The sequence below is a fragment of the Carassius carassius genome, chromosome 6 (genome assembly GCF_963082965.1).
Source record: "Carassius carassius chromosome 6, fCarCar2.1, whole genome shotgun sequence".
In the NCBI taxonomy this organism is placed as follows: domain Eukaryota; kingdom Metazoa; phylum Chordata; class Actinopteri; order Cypriniformes; family Cyprinidae; genus Carassius; species Carassius carassius.
Window position 1 is genome coordinate 3045712 of NC_081760.1, and position 16789 is coordinate 3062500.

Sequence of the window (16789 nt, forward strand, 5' to 3'; positions counted from 1 at the left end):
GACCGATCGGAATTAAGAGCAAAGGTCTGTTTAAATGCCAACGGGAGCTGCGTTTGAATTACGGTCATTTTTTTCCTAGTTACGCCTGTTTCACACCGCAAGCGTGAGCGGTGCGAGCAGCGCATATTTTTCTCGCATCCATGTTAATCAATGAGTGCATTCACACCGGGACCAGGAGCAGCGCGTGAGCGTCAAGCAGGAGCGTCGCGTGAACAGCAGCGGGGGTTTTGGCGTCCGGTCTATTTTTGCAACAAATATGTATTTACCCATTTAAATGTTTTAAATAATCGTTTTGGGTGAAAGTATGGTGTATTGTTATAAAAACATATGTTGAAAAAATTATACCCATTGTTTGAAATGGTTATACTGTCTACCGATCACGCTTTGCAGCCGCTGCTGTGATGCTGTACTTATACGCTTCCAGTGTGAATACTTGCGAGTGTCTGCTGCTGCAGTGACGATGTAGTTGCGCGGACACGCTGCTCGCGCACCGCTCACGCTTGCGGTGTGAAACAGCCGTTAGAATCAGCTGCAGGGCGGGATTTGCGCTGAACGTGGAGACTTCCGCCACTTAATATGTTCGTTTGGAAACACGAAAATGTACCTATGTTCCACATACAAAATCTTACATTCGGTCATTCGGTACACACGTGCACCGTACCGAAAGCCCTGTACCGAAACGGTCCGGTACGAATACACGTACCGTTACACCCCTAATATATATATATATATATATATACATATACACACACATTACAATGTAAGGTGTTGTAAATGTACATATTTTTTTAAAACATTTAAACCTTGCAGGATTTATGATAATGATGTTAAAACGTCTGTGAAAAGGGACCATTTTTAGAAACATTTTAAACCTATCCCATTTAAGATTTATCTGAGCTATGCAGTATAGCAATTTTTATTTGATAATGTAAAATGGCAAGTAAAATGTGTTTACAGTTGATATAAGAAGTGATATAAGAATACAGTTATAAGAAGTAATATATCAATGGTGTCAACTCAATTCCTGGAGGGCCGGAGGCCTGAGTTTAGATTCAATCCTAATTAAACACACCTAATCCAACTAATCAAGTCCTTCAGGCTTTTTGAAAATGACATAGTATGTGTGTTGGAGTAGGGTTGGAACAAAACTCTGCAGGGCTCCGGCAATCCAGGAATTGAGTTTGACACCCCTGCACTAGTAAAAATGATATATAGATAATACAGACTAGTTAAACTGAAACTGCACTAGTACACCTAATGGATAGTTAAGAATAAAACTGCATGTAATGTTCCTGCTAGTCCCCCTTGACAGTAGTGAATTATTATTGGTAAAAAAATAAAATAAAATAAAAATGAACAGCTGAATAGTTATTGGTGAAAAAAAAACTAACCCTATTGGATTACTTACAAGTAATTAAAAAAATAGCTCTTAACAAAAAACACAGATACAGGGAGTTTTAACGCATACATATTAAAATGGCCTGCCAGAGAGAGAGAGAGAGAGAGAGAGAGAGAGAGAGAGAGAGAGAGAGAGAGAGAGAGAGGAGAGGGAGAGAGAGGGAGATATTCGAAGACAGTCAGTTGTGGATCAGTAATACTAATGTACCGACACACGAACACACACAGAAGGAATGGGTCGCGTTTGGTTTCTACGCACAGTTCTCCTTTTATTCGTCTTACCTGGAGGTAAGAACATACAACATTCCAATTGTTCTGATTAAATAAAACTTGTATTTTATTATTTGATTCCAAATATGTTGCATTCTTTCCCAATTATGTTGGCTACGCAGTCCATATGTGTAGGCTACTGTTAATTATGAGCAGATGATTAGGCTAAAATCCCAAAAATTATCCAATTGTTTTGATGACAGATGCTGATGATGACGGTTAAGAATTACAGGACGTTTTTTCCATCTGTTCTCTACAGTGTGCCTATTCCATAATTACAGTAGTGCGATGTCAATTACATAATTGATTTATTTAAGCTATCTATACACTCACTGAGCCGGATAGCTATTGATTTATTAGTTATTAGGAGTATTTAACTCACACACCGCGCTAATGTGTTGTGCACAATGTCAATAATTAATTAGCGTGTAATTAGAGTCGCTTCAAAGAAATCCAGAGCTGAACGAGCAACCTAATAAAAGGCAGCATAATGACCACAACAACTACTGAAATACAATAACAGTTGCAGGCAGTGTCACTAAATGTTATTAACTTAACTATTCGGTTTGTTTGCCGTTACCTGCTCGAGATTGTCGTACAGTAGCTGCAAGCAACAGATGCCGTAGGAGGCGCACATCTTTTACAGTGTGTGTGTGTGTGTGTGAGAGAGAGAGAGAGAGAGAGAGAGTAAATGTCGCGCGAGGGATTGAAACATGGCATCCAGTCTTCGGCTATCCTGAAAAATTGCCTTCCTAATTAGTCACTAATGCACCCCGTGAAAACCCTATTCATTTCGCTTCGTAACGTTTGATTCATCTGGACCATAAATCACTGTGAAGTAACAGATTAGTCATAGTGCGGTTAATGTGAGAAGGTAGTTTTGTTGTTTGAAATATGAACGCATCATAATATAACCTGTTTTGATTAATAGAAAGATGTGTCAATATATAGTAAATGAATTATATTCAGCAAGAACGCACTGTTCAAAAGTGACACTAAGTACTATTGTAATGTTACAAAATATTTTTATTTCAAATAAATGCTATACTTTAGAATTTCCTGTTCATCGAAAAATTCAGACCAAAAATGTATCACAAAAATAGTATGCAGCAAAAATGTTTTTAATAATGTAAACAATAGGAAATGTTTATTTTGGGCCAAAACAGCATATTAGAATGATTTCTAAAGGATCATCTGACACTGAAGACTGGCTGTTGCAAATTCGGCTGTGCCATCACAGGAATAAATACAACTTTAAAATATATTACAATTATTTTAATATATTATATTATTTTCATTTAATTATATTAACTGTAATAATATTTCACAATATTAATGTGTTACTATATGCGGCCTAGGTGGGCACATAGAACTTCTTTCAAAAACAATAAACATGTTACTGACCCCTGACTTTTGAACGCCATGCAAAAAAAAAAAAAAAAAAAAAAAAATATATATATATATATATATATATATATATTTATTTAACTATGATCCATATTTTTACATTAAGGTAAATATTTTTACATTAACGTAAATATAACTTTTTTGGAATAAAAATTTGGACTTTTTAAATGTATGTATGTATTTATTTATTTATTGTGGAACTTGTTTACATACTTTGGGAGGAGTTGTTTATTCTGTTTTTCATCATTAAAATGTTCAGATCTGAGTATTGCTTTGATAACATCATCTGTGGGTTTCAGGCTTTTAAAGAGTTATCACATTTACCATTTCTACGATAAAGAACTCCTCACCTTCCTAAGTGTTCCTAATCTGATCCCTCCTAAGTTAACTGATCACCAGATGCTGCCGTCGATTAGATCTGACTTTGAATGCCGAGCGAACTGATTTGTGTGTGTTTGTATTCCAGGATGGTTTAAACCTGTTATCACTCCCAATGCTACCCATCTGGTGATACCTAAAGGTGGACAGCTGGAACTCAGTTGTCATGATGATGCAGAGATGAGCAAGGTGCGATGGATGCGGGAAAAAAGTCGGAAAATCGATGGAGGGCTAAAAGAAGATGGAGTCAGTCTCATCCTCCTCTCCTCCACACAGGTCCAGCATATGGGTCGTTACACCTGTGAAAACACAGAAACAGAAGAGAAGAGCTCCATCTACATCTATGTGAAAGGTGGGTTTCAATGTGCATGTTTGCCTAGTTCCCTTTGTCTCCGAGGGGTTTGTTTGTCCGTTAGCCTCAGTTCCCACACTTCACTCCTGAAGGAGTGTTAAAACGTGAATAGGTTTTTTGTTAAAGCACAAATGCATGTCCTTTAAGCTGTGTACGCAAACCACACCTTAGAGTGGATCTGGTTTAATTTCTGTTATTTGTATTATTGTAAACTGCCATTGAATGATACAGGTATTTGAACAGTCGATTGTGAGATAAACCTCCTGCACACACTCATTTACTTACTATTTCCACATACACAAATCCTTGCAGTGTTTAATGTGTCTCCCCTTGTCTTGCACTCACATAGTTTTGGCTTTCATTCCTTATTATCCTTTGATTTGTATGTCTTTGTTCATCTTTCTCCTCTCTCCATCCCTCTCGCTTTTGCTGGCAGATTCGGAGAACCCTTTTGTGCGCTCCATGTTGGATGGCATTTTGGTGAGGGAAGGAGAGGATGGCACTCTTCCTTGTTTAGTAACAGATCCAGCTGTCAATCACCTGTCCCTTCTGCCCTGTACTGGCTCTGCTCTACCAGCTGGCCTCACCTACATCGCACACCCTCAGAGAGGGATCACCATCAGAAATGTCTCCAAAGCTTTTGAGGGCTGCTACGTTTGTGCAGGAGAGATGGATGAAAAACCTGTGAAATCAAGCCAGTATAACTTGGGGGTGCGGCTAGGTGTGTATGTGTGTTAGAATAATTCTTAAAGTGATAGTTCACCATAAAAATTACATTTCTGTCATCATTTACTTGGCTAAACGAACAGCTGCTGGTACCTATTGATTTCCATAGCAGGGAAAAATAGTATTTAAATAAAACAGCGACAGCAATTGTTTGGTTACGCACATTCTTCAATAATATATAATTCAGAAAAGATGCATTAAATTTATTAAAAAGTGAGAGTAAAAACATTATACTTTCTATTCATCAAAGAATCCTTACAGTTTCCGCAAAAATATTAAGAAGCAAACATTATTTTCAACATTGATAATAAAAAGAACCATTATTAAAAATTAATAATAATTAAGCAACAATTCAGCATATTAGAATGATTTCTGAAGGACCATGTGACACTGAAGACTGGAGTAATGATGCTGAAAATTCAGCTTTGCATCACAGGAATAAATTATATTTTAAAATAAATGAAAATAGAAAACAGTCATTTAAATTGTAATAATATTTCACAATATATTTCTGTGTATATATATATATATATATATATATATATATATATATATATATATATATATATATATATATATAAAATGATATGCTTTATTGTATGTTTGCTGTTTGTAATACAGTTCCAGAGACAGTGCCAATGATCAGCCTATCTACAATCGAAAATGTGGTTCTGATCCATGGTCAGGAATTTGTGCTCAATTGTAACACCATCAACATCAACCATGATATCAGCCTGAGCTGGAGTATCCCATCTGAAGCGGTTAGATCCACACATCTGTTGCATAATCTTACATTACTTCCTATAAACACACGACTTAACCTATACTTTTATTGTCAATCCTGATTTAGATAGCAAATCGCAGCCACAAATCAAACATCCTGCCTGGTTCTGGAGAATATAAACTCTCAATAGGACTGTCGATCGAATCTGTGAAGATGACTGACTCAGGAGTCTATCGCTGTGTTGCGAGGAATGAGAAGGGTGTCTCTGAGGCAACTGTCAATCTGGAGGTTTACGGTAAGATTGTGCAATGTGTAAAATGTGAAATGAAGCTGTATCAAACCGACATTTTCTATATTATTGACTTAAATCAGAGAGCAAGAAGAGTAAGATAGGCCACTTGTAGGAAAATGAATAGGATAAAGAACAACACTCAATATGATGAGTGTTGAAATGGCCTTAAATGCACGTATTTTACTTTAACTTTACATTGTTACGTGTGTGTTTGTGTATGATTGTGTGTGTGTGTGTGTGTGTGTGTGTGGCAGAGCATGGTTTCATTAACCTCACGGAGGGAGAGGACAGTGTGATGGAGGTGAGAGAGGGAGAAAGTCTGACCCTCAGCGTTGAAATGACCTCATACCCCAGACCCACAGAAGTCTACTGGACCTATAACAACCAACAGCTCAAAAACACATCTGAACATGTCATTACACTACACAACCAGCAGTACAGGTACACACACCTGCACACACACACACACACACACACACACACACACACCTGCACACACCTGCACACACACACACACACACACACACACCTGCACACATACCTGCACACACACACACACACACACACACAAAACTATCTCCACCATTGTTTTTGTATACAAAATTTTGCCATTATCTTATTGCTGGACCTCAAATGTTACTGTTTCTTTAAAGCTGTTATATTATAATACAAAACCAGTATATGAGCAGCTGACATGACATTTCATCACAGAAAACATACAGAAACACATATTTTTATATTTTTCTTGACAGCAGACATTGGCCATAAATATAAAATTATGTGTTCAGTATAATTTCAATAGTTTCAATTAAAACTTTGAAATTGTTCAAAACTGCTGTTCGACTGAACTGTGAAATTATTAATACATAAATGTATCAAAAAGAAAACTGAAATTCTGTTTTTTATTTTGATTAATATTTTTTTGCTATATTGAAATGATGTAATATATGACTGGTCACACATTTACATATTAATATATTAATATAAATATATTGTGGTTTATTATTAAAATAATTTTTAGCAGTTTCAAGAAAAGTGTAGAAATTATCCTGCTAATTGACAGGCCTTGCTATAAGCTGAGAAATGACAATAAAATTTATCAAATCAACAATGAAAATTAATTTTTTTTCTTTTATATTCATTTAAAATTGTTTTAATAAAAAAATACTGGTTCTAGTTGTGGTCTACTTTCAAATATGAAATAAATTTACATATTATCACCACAAGTCTAAATTTACATTAGTCCTGTGAAGTCACTAAAACAAAATTCATAAAATAAATAAATAAATAAACTGGGTAAACAGTTGGAGATCTTTTATGTTGCAAATGCAAATGTTGCAAAAATATACATAAAAAATAAATAAAAAACCTGCATAAATCTGACTTTTAAGGTTGTAAGTTAGTAAATAATGTTTCTTTTTACAGAATTACATATAAAATGTGCATGATTCCTATACTCATGTTGTGTGTACTATTTCCATTTCCATTTATAAAGGGTTACACTTTATTTTAAGGTGATGTTGTTACAGTCTAATAACACAAATAAGTACTGAGGAATATGAATTAACAACATGTACCTACTACAGGGTTAAGTTTAGGCTTAGGATTTGGATTATGGTTAGTTAGAACTATACATAGTTTACTTTTATTACTACTTTAATTGTAACATGTGACTGCGACACCTTAAAATAAAGTATTATCTAATACATCACCTACTTTCCCTTATATAACTATTTAAGGTTTAACCTAAAACTAGAATGTTAAAAACTATAATGTCCAATCATACATGTCCATTAGGTGTTTTCTGCAGGAAGTGTACTCAGACATAGTGTTTGTTTGAATGTTGCAGGTTCATCAGTGAACTACGGCTGGTTCGAGTTCATGGATCAGAGGGCGGGATCTACACTTTCTCAGCCTATCACATGTATGCATCTGTCAATCGGTCATTCACCGTCCATGTTATATGTGAGTTCAGAGGACTGATGGGATTTAACTTACCTTAAATTTTTTATTTTAATACAGTCTTTAAATAAATAGAGTAAATCTCTCATTTAGGTAAACCAGTGATTGTTTCCCAGGAGGGGCCTGTTGATGGACAGGTGCGGTGTGTTGCTTCAGGATATCCTGTCCCAAAAATATCTTGGTATTACTGCGAGCCACCACATGCACGGTATGACTCACAGACTACTATAAGCCACTTACACTCAACAACTGTACAATAGAGTGAATCTCTAACGTACTGTATGTTATGTAAGAACCAGAGTAAACAAACTATTGCATAGTCATGATCTCACGAGACTGCAAAAAGCCACAAAACCATTTGGAATAGAAAAGTGTTTCTTACATAATGAGATATGGTAATAATAATAAAAATTAATATTCTAAATAGCATTTATAAACTCTGACAGGTGCTCCAACCTGTTAAATGCGACGCAGGCAGATGAGGAGTTCACCTTTGTCACAGTGTCAGGGCCAGAATTTGGACGAAGCGAGGTGGAAAGTCGACTTAATGTCACCAAAGGAAAATTTCACACTCTTGAGTGTGTGGCAACAACACAGGGAGAACAGGCCTACACTCTCTTTTCCATCAGAGGTAAGACTCCCTGCTATCTAAATGAGGATATTAGACCCTCGATTTTTATTATTTTATAAACTTAATCACAAATATAGCAGTAAACACTAACAATCAGGGTCCAGAAAGATAGCACATGTTGTTACAGCATAGTAGCACAGCAGTTCAGCCTCAGGCCCAGAAAGAAGACGTTTTACCCAAGACTTTACCCAAACCCTAAAGCTGCTTTCAGCTCCTTTGGGAAACTGCTGTTTACAAGTTCAGAAGTCATAATAACAATGTGATGTGTTTTCAAGTGATTTTAGTGGGACAAAATGGATGCAATTTCATGTTTATTTTCCTATTTTTTTCACTTACTGATAAGACAGGAAGCTTTTTTCGCACTAATGCAACAAAATGAAAAGCAGAGTATGTGCATTAGGTCTGTAATAGATGCTTTATTTTGATGTATAGAACGATTGGAAATGTAGTTACATCACACAATCCTTTGACCTCAAAGAAAGAATAATTTTATTATTTTTTTTTCAATTAGCATATAGTTTACTAATCATTTTATTAGTAATTTAATTCAGCAAAGGATACATTATATTGGACAAAAAATGATAAAGATTTGAAAAATGCAGTTTATACTAAATGCTTTTCATTTGAACTTTATGTTCAGCTTTATGTTTTCAACATTGATAATAATCAGAAATGTTTCTTGAGCAGCAAATCAGCATATTAGAATGATTTCTCAAGTTTCATGTGACACCAGACTAGAGTAATGATGCTGAAAATTCAGCTTTGCATTACAGAAATAAATTACATATCAAAATATATTAAAATAGAAAACAGTTCAATTGTAAAAAATATTTCAAATTATTATTGTTTTAACTGTATTAAGGCAGATCAATTCAGGCTTGGTGAACATAAGAGAAAAAAACACAAACAATATAAAATAGATTGTACAGTTAACGTCTATAATTAGCTCAGCTTATTAGCTCTTAGCTAATTATTAGCTAATTTCTCCAGATTTACCAAAACAAGGTGGGCCATTCTTGCATTGTTTTTGGGAGCAGTAGTCACACACACACACACACACACACACACACACACACAGCTGTAACAGATAATCCCTGAATGTTCTCAGACACACACTGAGCTTGTTGACAGATATGAGGGATTATTATTTTGTGCAGCGTGTGCACATTAGGTATTGATACTGATGCTAAGCTCTTAAAATCCTCTGAACAACAGCTTTAAAACACTCACATACAACTCTAGCCTTATTAATATGGCACAGTGAATTAAGAAGTATTACTCTCTAGCTGTTTTAAACACAGATGTGATGTTTCTATATCTTCGAAGGTGTGTGTATATTGATTGATGTTTGGAGATGTGTTTCTCTCCCCAGAGAGAACAGTGCCCCATAAACTCTTCACACCTCTGCTGTCCTGTGTTGTGTCCACTGCTGTTCTGCTCAGCATCTTTTTGGTGGTTTTGCTCTACAAATACATGCAGGTATTAAATCATAACACTCTGACTAAACACAATAAAGTAGCACAACATCCATTTTATTTATTTCACTTGTATTTTCTGCCATAGAAACCCAAATATGAGATCCATTGGAAAGTGATTGACAGTTTTGATGGCAACAATTATACCTACATAGACCCAACGCAGCTGCCTTATGACCCCAAATGGGAGTTTCCACGAGAGAGACTGCGCTTTGGTAAAGGCATACACACAAAAATTTAAACATCATTATTTAATCGGAGTAAAAGCAGCTCAAGTGCTTGTTTCATAATTCCACTAGCTTTACTAGTTGTACTACATATTTTGTACATACACCACTGTTCAAAGGTTTAGGGTCAGTAAGAATTCATTTAAAGAAATAAAAAATAATTATTCAGCAAGGATGCATTAAAAAACCAAAAGTGACAGTAAAGACATTTATTGTGTTACAAAAGATTTGTTTCAAATAAATGCTTTCTATTCATCAAAGAATCCTGAAAAATGTATTTGGTTTCCTTATTAATCAACACAACTGTTTTCAGCATTGATGATAATATTAATAATAATAAATGTTTGTTGAGCAAATCAGCATGTTTCTGAAAATTCAGTTTTGCCATCAGAAATTAATAGCATTTTAAAATATATTAAAATAGAAAACAGTTGTTTTAAATTGTAATTATATTTCACAGTATTACTGTTTTTACTGTATTTTTTATAAAATAAAAAAAACAGTGCTGGTTTGTATAAAAGACTTTAAAAATCTTACCGGACCCATAAATTGCATGATTATGCATGTCAAAATCAGATAATCCTATATAACAGTACTATAGTTATACTATAGTGTAACATATAAATGTTTGTTATTTATCATGATGAAGGTAAAATCCTCGGCTCTGGAGCATTTGGTAAAGTGGTGGCAGCTACAGCATATGGACTTTGCTCAGCTGACACAGTGACCACTGTTGCTGTAAAAATGCTAAAACGTGAGTATTTACGTTTATAAGAACTCCAATCACTGGTTGTCAGTAAATAAAACGTGGGTTTAAAATAGTTAGATTAATGTTTTTAATCTAATGTGTTTATGTGTATTTATCTCTCTCTGTGTGTGTATCTGTGGATTTTTCCCAAAGCGAGTGCTCACTCCACTGAGAAAGAGGCTCTAATGTCGGAGTTAAAAGTTCTGAGCTTCATTGGCAACCATATAAACATCGTCAATTTGCTTGGTGCCTGTACAGTAGGAGGTACGTGATCAATACTGAATCAAGAGTGGTTAAAACAACACAACAGATGTTAGGTAAATGTGCTGCTATTTTCCAAACAAGAATAGTGGAAGGGGAGTTATAATGCACCACAAAAGTGGAATAAAAGTAGCTATGATCTATTTTTCACACATATATAGCACATATAATATAGCATTGTATATAGCCTATATTATAGGCTTCAGAAAATCTTTGATTTTAACATATAAGACCATTTTTTGGTGCCTTTTGTCATGGTTGGAGCTTCATAGGATAAATGATCATCTCTTGTAGTTGTATCAAAAAGAGCAGCTTAGAAATGTTGCCTCTCCTTGAGGATTATTAAAGTGACATTTTCCAACAGGCCCCACTCTGGTGATCACAGAATACTGTTGCTATGGCGACCTGTTGAACTTCCTCAGAAGAAAGCGGGATGCGTTTTTCAGTTCCAAAACAGGTGATGGATATTACAAAAATCTGCTCAGCCAAACTCAGCCTTCGAGGTAAGATATGTGTGTGTGAATATGCATAGATTGTCATTTGTTAGGTTTTTGTAATGTAATACACTATCTATTATATGCATGCACACACACAGAGAGGGCACTGATAATGGATACATGCCTATGAGGTCGTATCAGAAGAGATCCAATCAGACAGGTAGACTCATCTCTAAAGAATAAAAGCAAAATGCAGCCACTTTTACCACCAATATCCATCATTTAATGCTTTTCAATCTGTATCTCTCAGAATGGAGTGATGATAAAGACGATCTCTCTTTGGATACTGAGGATTTACTCAGCTTCTCATATCAAGTGGCTAAAGGCATGGACTTCCTCACGTCAAAAAATGTAAGTGTGTATTAGGTTTATTCGCCTCTCAAGTTTCAGAGTGGGTTGAACAGACCTTGTAACGTTATCCTTTCTGGATTCTCATACAGAATCAGCACAGATTTTTTTGTCTCGGTACTTTCATAACATATTTTTTGACTAATAAATTGCTGATATCTGTGTTGTCATGTATTTTAAGTGCATCCACAGAGATCTGGCGGCCAGGAACGTACTACTGACTCAGGGTCGAGTAGCAAAGATATGTGATTTCGGTTTGGCACGTGACATCACTAGAGATTCCAACTACGTCCTGAGAGGAAATGTGAGCAAGTGCTGTTTATCCTCTACCACACTCACACCTACTGCCAGGAGATATATTATTCATATCAAATATATTAAGCATGTTTAGATTTCATGTAGCAAATGAGCCATTAAATTGAAGGAATAGTTTAACCCAAATGTAAACATTTGTCATTTCAAACCTGTATGGCTTTCTTCAAAATAAGAAGATATTTTGAAGAATGATTCAGCTCTATTTGTTCATATAATAAGTCAGTGGAGTCCAAAACAACACTGAAACTTGGACTTTCAGAATATCTTCTGTGTTGAGGAAATGATGAGCAAATGTAATTTATCCCTTTAAGTGTATAAGATATTGCATAATAACATATAACTCAATATAAAAGAAAAGTTAAAGCACTGTTAACGACCATGAATGTTGTGTTTTCTTTCTAGGCACGTTTACCGGTGAAATGGATGTCCCCAGAGAGCCTGTTTGCTTGTGTGTACACTTTTGAGAGTGACGTCTGGTCCTACGGCATCTTATTGTGGGAGATCTTCTCTCTGGGTCTGTATGAGCTGGTATCAGGCCTATTAAATATCAGATGTATTCAGAGTACACTTCCTAAACGGTGCCTGTAAGTGACTCATTATGAAGGTCTTCTAAGATGAAAATCTGCCTGCAGGTAACACGCCATATCCAGGTATTCCAGTTGGATCCACATATTATAAGATGATTCAGGATGGATACCGAATGAGTGAGCCGGAGTTTGCCCCAAGTGAAGTGTAAGATAATTTGACATTTCTATAAAAAGCCTGCAGTCAGTGTTTTATATTAATGGCAATGCGAGAAAAAAGTCAAAATTGTGCGATGTAAACTTTTTTTTAGTATTGCAAGAACAATTTTTTTTGTTCTGAGTTTACTGTATCTCTCACAATTTTCTCAGAATAACAAGAGAAGTCCAAATTGTGAGAAAAAAGTTTCTGTTATGTGGCAAAAACAGACTTTGCTCCAGTCTTTAGTTTCACATGATCCTTCAGAAATCATTCTTATTGCCGAATTGGTGCTAAAGTAACATCAGATATTACCAATGTTGGAAACAATTGTACTGCAAAACATTTTGTCGAAACCATTCTACATTTTATTTTGTATTCTTTAATGAATTCAAAGTTCAATATATAACATAGTTCAGTATAACAATAACAAGCTGAATGCAAAAAATAAAATAAAAATACTGACCCCAAACTTTTGAGGTATTTGTGTAAATGTTTTTTTTTTAGTTATGAGGTGATGAGATGGTGTTGGAGTGCTGACCCTCTGAAGAGACCAACCTTCAAGAAACTGGTGGAAAGGACTGAACTCCTGCTGTCGGAAATCACCAAACGCGTACGTTTCGGCTCAGTTTTGGCTTGCATTGAACCAGTTTCTTCAGTTAATACAGGTTTGTAATTGTCTTGCAGGATTACTTGAATCTCAGCACTAGTGGCAGCTGTGAGGTGTTTGTTCCTCCAGACCTGCAGAGGGCACAAAGGCTGAGTTCTGTGGGCAGCTCGACAGCCTCAACTCAACCCCTCCTGCAGGCAACAAATGATGTTTTTCTGGAACATCAGAGCATATAAACGACGTCTCGTTCTTTGTTTTGCCTCAAAATCACCATTATCTCAATATGTTTGACCTAAAAGCCTTATATTCCATTTAAGTTTGAACTTTAACTGTGGCATTTAAGGGCACCTCCTGCTCTCTGTTTGGTCAAAGCAACTCCATTAGCCTTGTCTTCCATTATATTTCAAATTGCTCAAGATACAGCATGTCCAGCCATGTAACTGTTAATGTATTTTTCTAAATGCAGCAGGGCTCCATTATATGGTATTGATCTGCATGGTATTTTGAGTGCATGAGCAGCTACCATGGCCAGGCAAGCATTTAGATATAGAACCTAATGTTACCTCATCAGACAAATGACCAGCTCTATTGGTGACATCATGGTGTAGTGACTCTGTGATGATGATATTGTACATCTTTTGTCTTTGACCGGGTGAACAACTGCAAGAACAGCTTGACTGAACAGTAAATGGTAATGATATTGAACCAAGGTGAGTCCTGTTTAATGTGTGACTATCTGAAGCACTTAATACCAATAAATGAAGGTTCTCGTTCATGCATCTGTACTGTTTTCAGCATGTGATAACACTTAAGTGAATGTTATAATGCATTATTTTATCTATGAGATCCCCATCTCAACTTCAGGTTTACTGGTATAACAGTCATATTTAATAGCAGAGAAAAGATACCTAGGATGTGTTTACATTGGTATTCTTTTTGTTTTGTTTTTTGGAATTGAACATTTGAGCGGTTGAATATGTATATATACACACACACACAAGTTAAACGTTTGTTATTGTGCATATGAGATAATCATATTTGGATTGTACATTGTTTCTTGTAATAACTGACTATGTTCCACTTGGCTACATTAGCTGGCGTAAAACATAAGATTTTGTTCTCGAAGCATGCTTAAAAGATTATAAACATATCAGACATCTGCTATTAACATGCTAATTATTCCAAAGTTTATACTAAGTTATTCCATAAAGAATCCTGCCAACTAAACCATGTTTGAAGGATGGAATGTTGGCCTCAAAAAGAATGAATGACAAGTAACTACTATGGGATTTGACTCTGTAAAAATCTAATGTGTCAGCTATTTTTTAAACTTTTAGAGTGTTATGTCAGAAGAAAAAGGCCAGTAGGGAATGATGTGACTTTTTATATGAAATAAAAATGAAAATAAAATAAAAAAATCGAAAGTGTCTAAAGGATCTATTGTATGAATTAATTGTGCAATTCCTTAATAGCTATGCAATGTTTTGATAAAGTACAATGGCGTTTGTTTCAATGCCCCCCTTCTAATTTGGACAATCTGAACTAGCTCAACCAATGGCATAAGTTTTGGGTGGGACACTAGTTTCTGAGTGCTCCTGTTGTCTGTCACTGGCCAGACAAACAGATATTGTCTGGCCAGTGACAGACAACAGGAGCACTCAGAAACTAGTTTGTAAAAGTAATTATTTTGGCAATTCTATTCAGTAATGTAATCTAGTCACCTAAATAAGTCACACAATAAGTCAATTGTGGTTTAAACAATTCTTGAAGCAGACATTTTAGTAGAGAATGTGAATAACATGGATTGCTTTGTTTCAAGATTGAATATTGTAGAGGGAAAATGACTGACAGAGGATGGTTCCTACAAATGAACACTGAAGGTAATATGATCTGCAAGCAGTTCTTTGCGGTAACATGGTTTTGTACTGAAGTGCACAGCAATTCAATATGAACAAAATGGACACATTTTATGGTTAAACACCTTAAGACTCGTTTATTTTACTTTGATGATTCATTATTTTAATCATCATTCACTCAACCCACTGATTTTCATCAGGCCAAACACTAATCAAATGTCTGGGGCTACAACCACATAACCATCATATTCTGAAAGTGCATTTCATTTTTTTTTTATACAGAAAAAACAACAACAAAAAATGGATAGGGAAGGTTAAAATGTTCAGCATCCTAATCAGTTCAGTTCTCGCTTCAACCTGTCAGTAGCTTTTTTGGGTAGGAAATGTATTTTTAAGTAATTTTTGATTGTACACACTATGCCAAAAACTGGCTCAGTAACAACATCACAATTGAGCGTTTCAGTACACAGTAAAATCTTATGAATCGCACAACAACACTATGAAAGAGAATTGGACAGATGAGGGGAAAGGTGGGCGTCTACTTTGTGGGAATTTAAACTAAAAAAAGTCAACAATATCAAAATCTTTTCAGTTTCCATATACCTTTCAGCTCGAACTCGTCTTTGAACAGTGTTACAGGTCTATACACAGCAATACTGTTTAACAAGGAAGTATTTTGCCATATGAAAATAAAATCGCTCTGAATACTTCATATATAAAACCATTTCTGAGGTATATAGCGAACAAGCCAATGGGGAACATCTAGAATGCTATGATACTGCAACGCAAGAACTGATTGGCCATCGCTGGGGTTAATACACACAGTAATAACCTACACAGCAATACTGGAAGAGTCAAACTATTATTGACATAATAACTGGCACTTTAAATTCTCTCTCTCTCTCTCTATCTCTCACACACACACTTAAAAGGAAGATCACTCTTAACTTTAAGACTCTACAGCTGCACAATAACCTTGGTTCGGTTTGAATTACAACTTTGGAAATCAGACTAGGAAGAGGATGATATAATTATTATTTTCCTGAAAATGGGATTTAAAAGATCCACAGTACTCCAGACCGGCCTCACAGTCACACCTATAGAAATGCTGTGCCCTGAATGTGGCTTCTTGCATAGCTCTCAAAATTATGAGGGAGAACAAAGCATTTATGAATGAGGATTTGAAAGCTTATTCAAGGTGTGCAAGAAATACATGTACCATGTGTCCACGCACACAAACTTAAAAGACCATTTTTAGAAGGATGGACTATTTTAGTGTGTATGAACACAGTAAGTGCTAAAAGTCAGGGGAAAGGTGCACAAAAACTTTTTAGTTGACTACTATGACTAAAAAGCAAATGAACATTCAACTAAATTTGAAAAGTAGATTGTTTTTAAGTGCCAAAGTTGAGCTAATTTGCTTAAAAACTGTCAAATTTGATTGTTGTGCATCAAAAAAAAAAAACGAAGTGGGCATTTTTGTATTTTTTTTGTACGTCAGAGACAAGGGGTATAACGATATCCCAAAAAACGAATGCCTCAGAATAACCTCCAGAACAAACTATCTATACATGCAGCACACTAACTATACA

General features: G+C 35.5%; 2 protein-coding genes across 5 annotated transcripts in view; one reads left to right on the forward strand and one right to left on the reverse strand.

The window, feature by feature from the left end:
- Positions 1 to 1575: 1575 nt before the first annotated feature.
- On the forward strand, positions 1576 to 14892 carry kitb (KIT proto-oncogene, receptor tyrosine kinase b). Its single transcript, XM_059551924.1, has 21 exons — positions 1576 to 1686; positions 3542 to 3805; positions 4242 to 4526; positions 5153 to 5292; positions 5382 to 5550; positions 5802 to 5988; positions 7397 to 7512; positions 7603 to 7717; positions 7956 to 8140; positions 9513 to 9619; positions 9704 to 9830; positions 10492 to 10596; positions 10744 to 10854; positions 11216 to 11354; positions 11447 to 11508; positions 11599 to 11699; positions 11878 to 12000; positions 12414 to 12525; positions 12644 to 12743; positions 13239 to 13344; positions 13419 to 14892. The coding sequence occupies exons 1-21, from the start codon at positions 1632 to 1634 to the stop codon at positions 13575 to 13577; spliced, it is 2868 nt and encodes a 955-aa protein (XP_059407907.1). The 5' UTR covers positions 1576 to 1631; the 3' UTR covers positions 13578 to 14892.
- Positions 14893 to 16675: 1783 nt separating this feature from the next.
- The window catches only part of clockb (clock circadian regulator b), an 11016-nt gene continuing 10902 nt past the window's right edge, over positions 16676 to 16789 (reverse strand). For all 4 annotated transcript variants that reach the window (XM_059551926.1, XM_059551927.1, XM_059551925.1 and 1 more), the window contains one exon: positions 16676 to 16789. This exon is cut by the window's right edge and continues 765 nt beyond it. The gene's annotated coding sequence lies outside the window, so the exon portion shown is untranslated.

Excerpts from the sequence above, each read along its gene's own strand:
- kitb (XM_059551924.1), top strand. The coding sequence starts at position 1,632 with ATGGGTCGCGTTTGGTTTCTACGCACAGTTCTCCTTTTATTCGTCTTA. Across the intron at positions 9,831-10,491 it reads ACGAGAGAGACTGCGCTTTG|GTAAAATCCTCGGCTCTGGA; the intron begins GTAAAGGCATAC and ends ATCATGATGAAG. Across the intron at positions 12,001-12,413 it reads ACTACGTCCTGAGAGGAAAT|GCACGTTTACCGGTGAAATG; the intron begins GTGAGCAAGTGC and ends TTTTCTTTCTAG.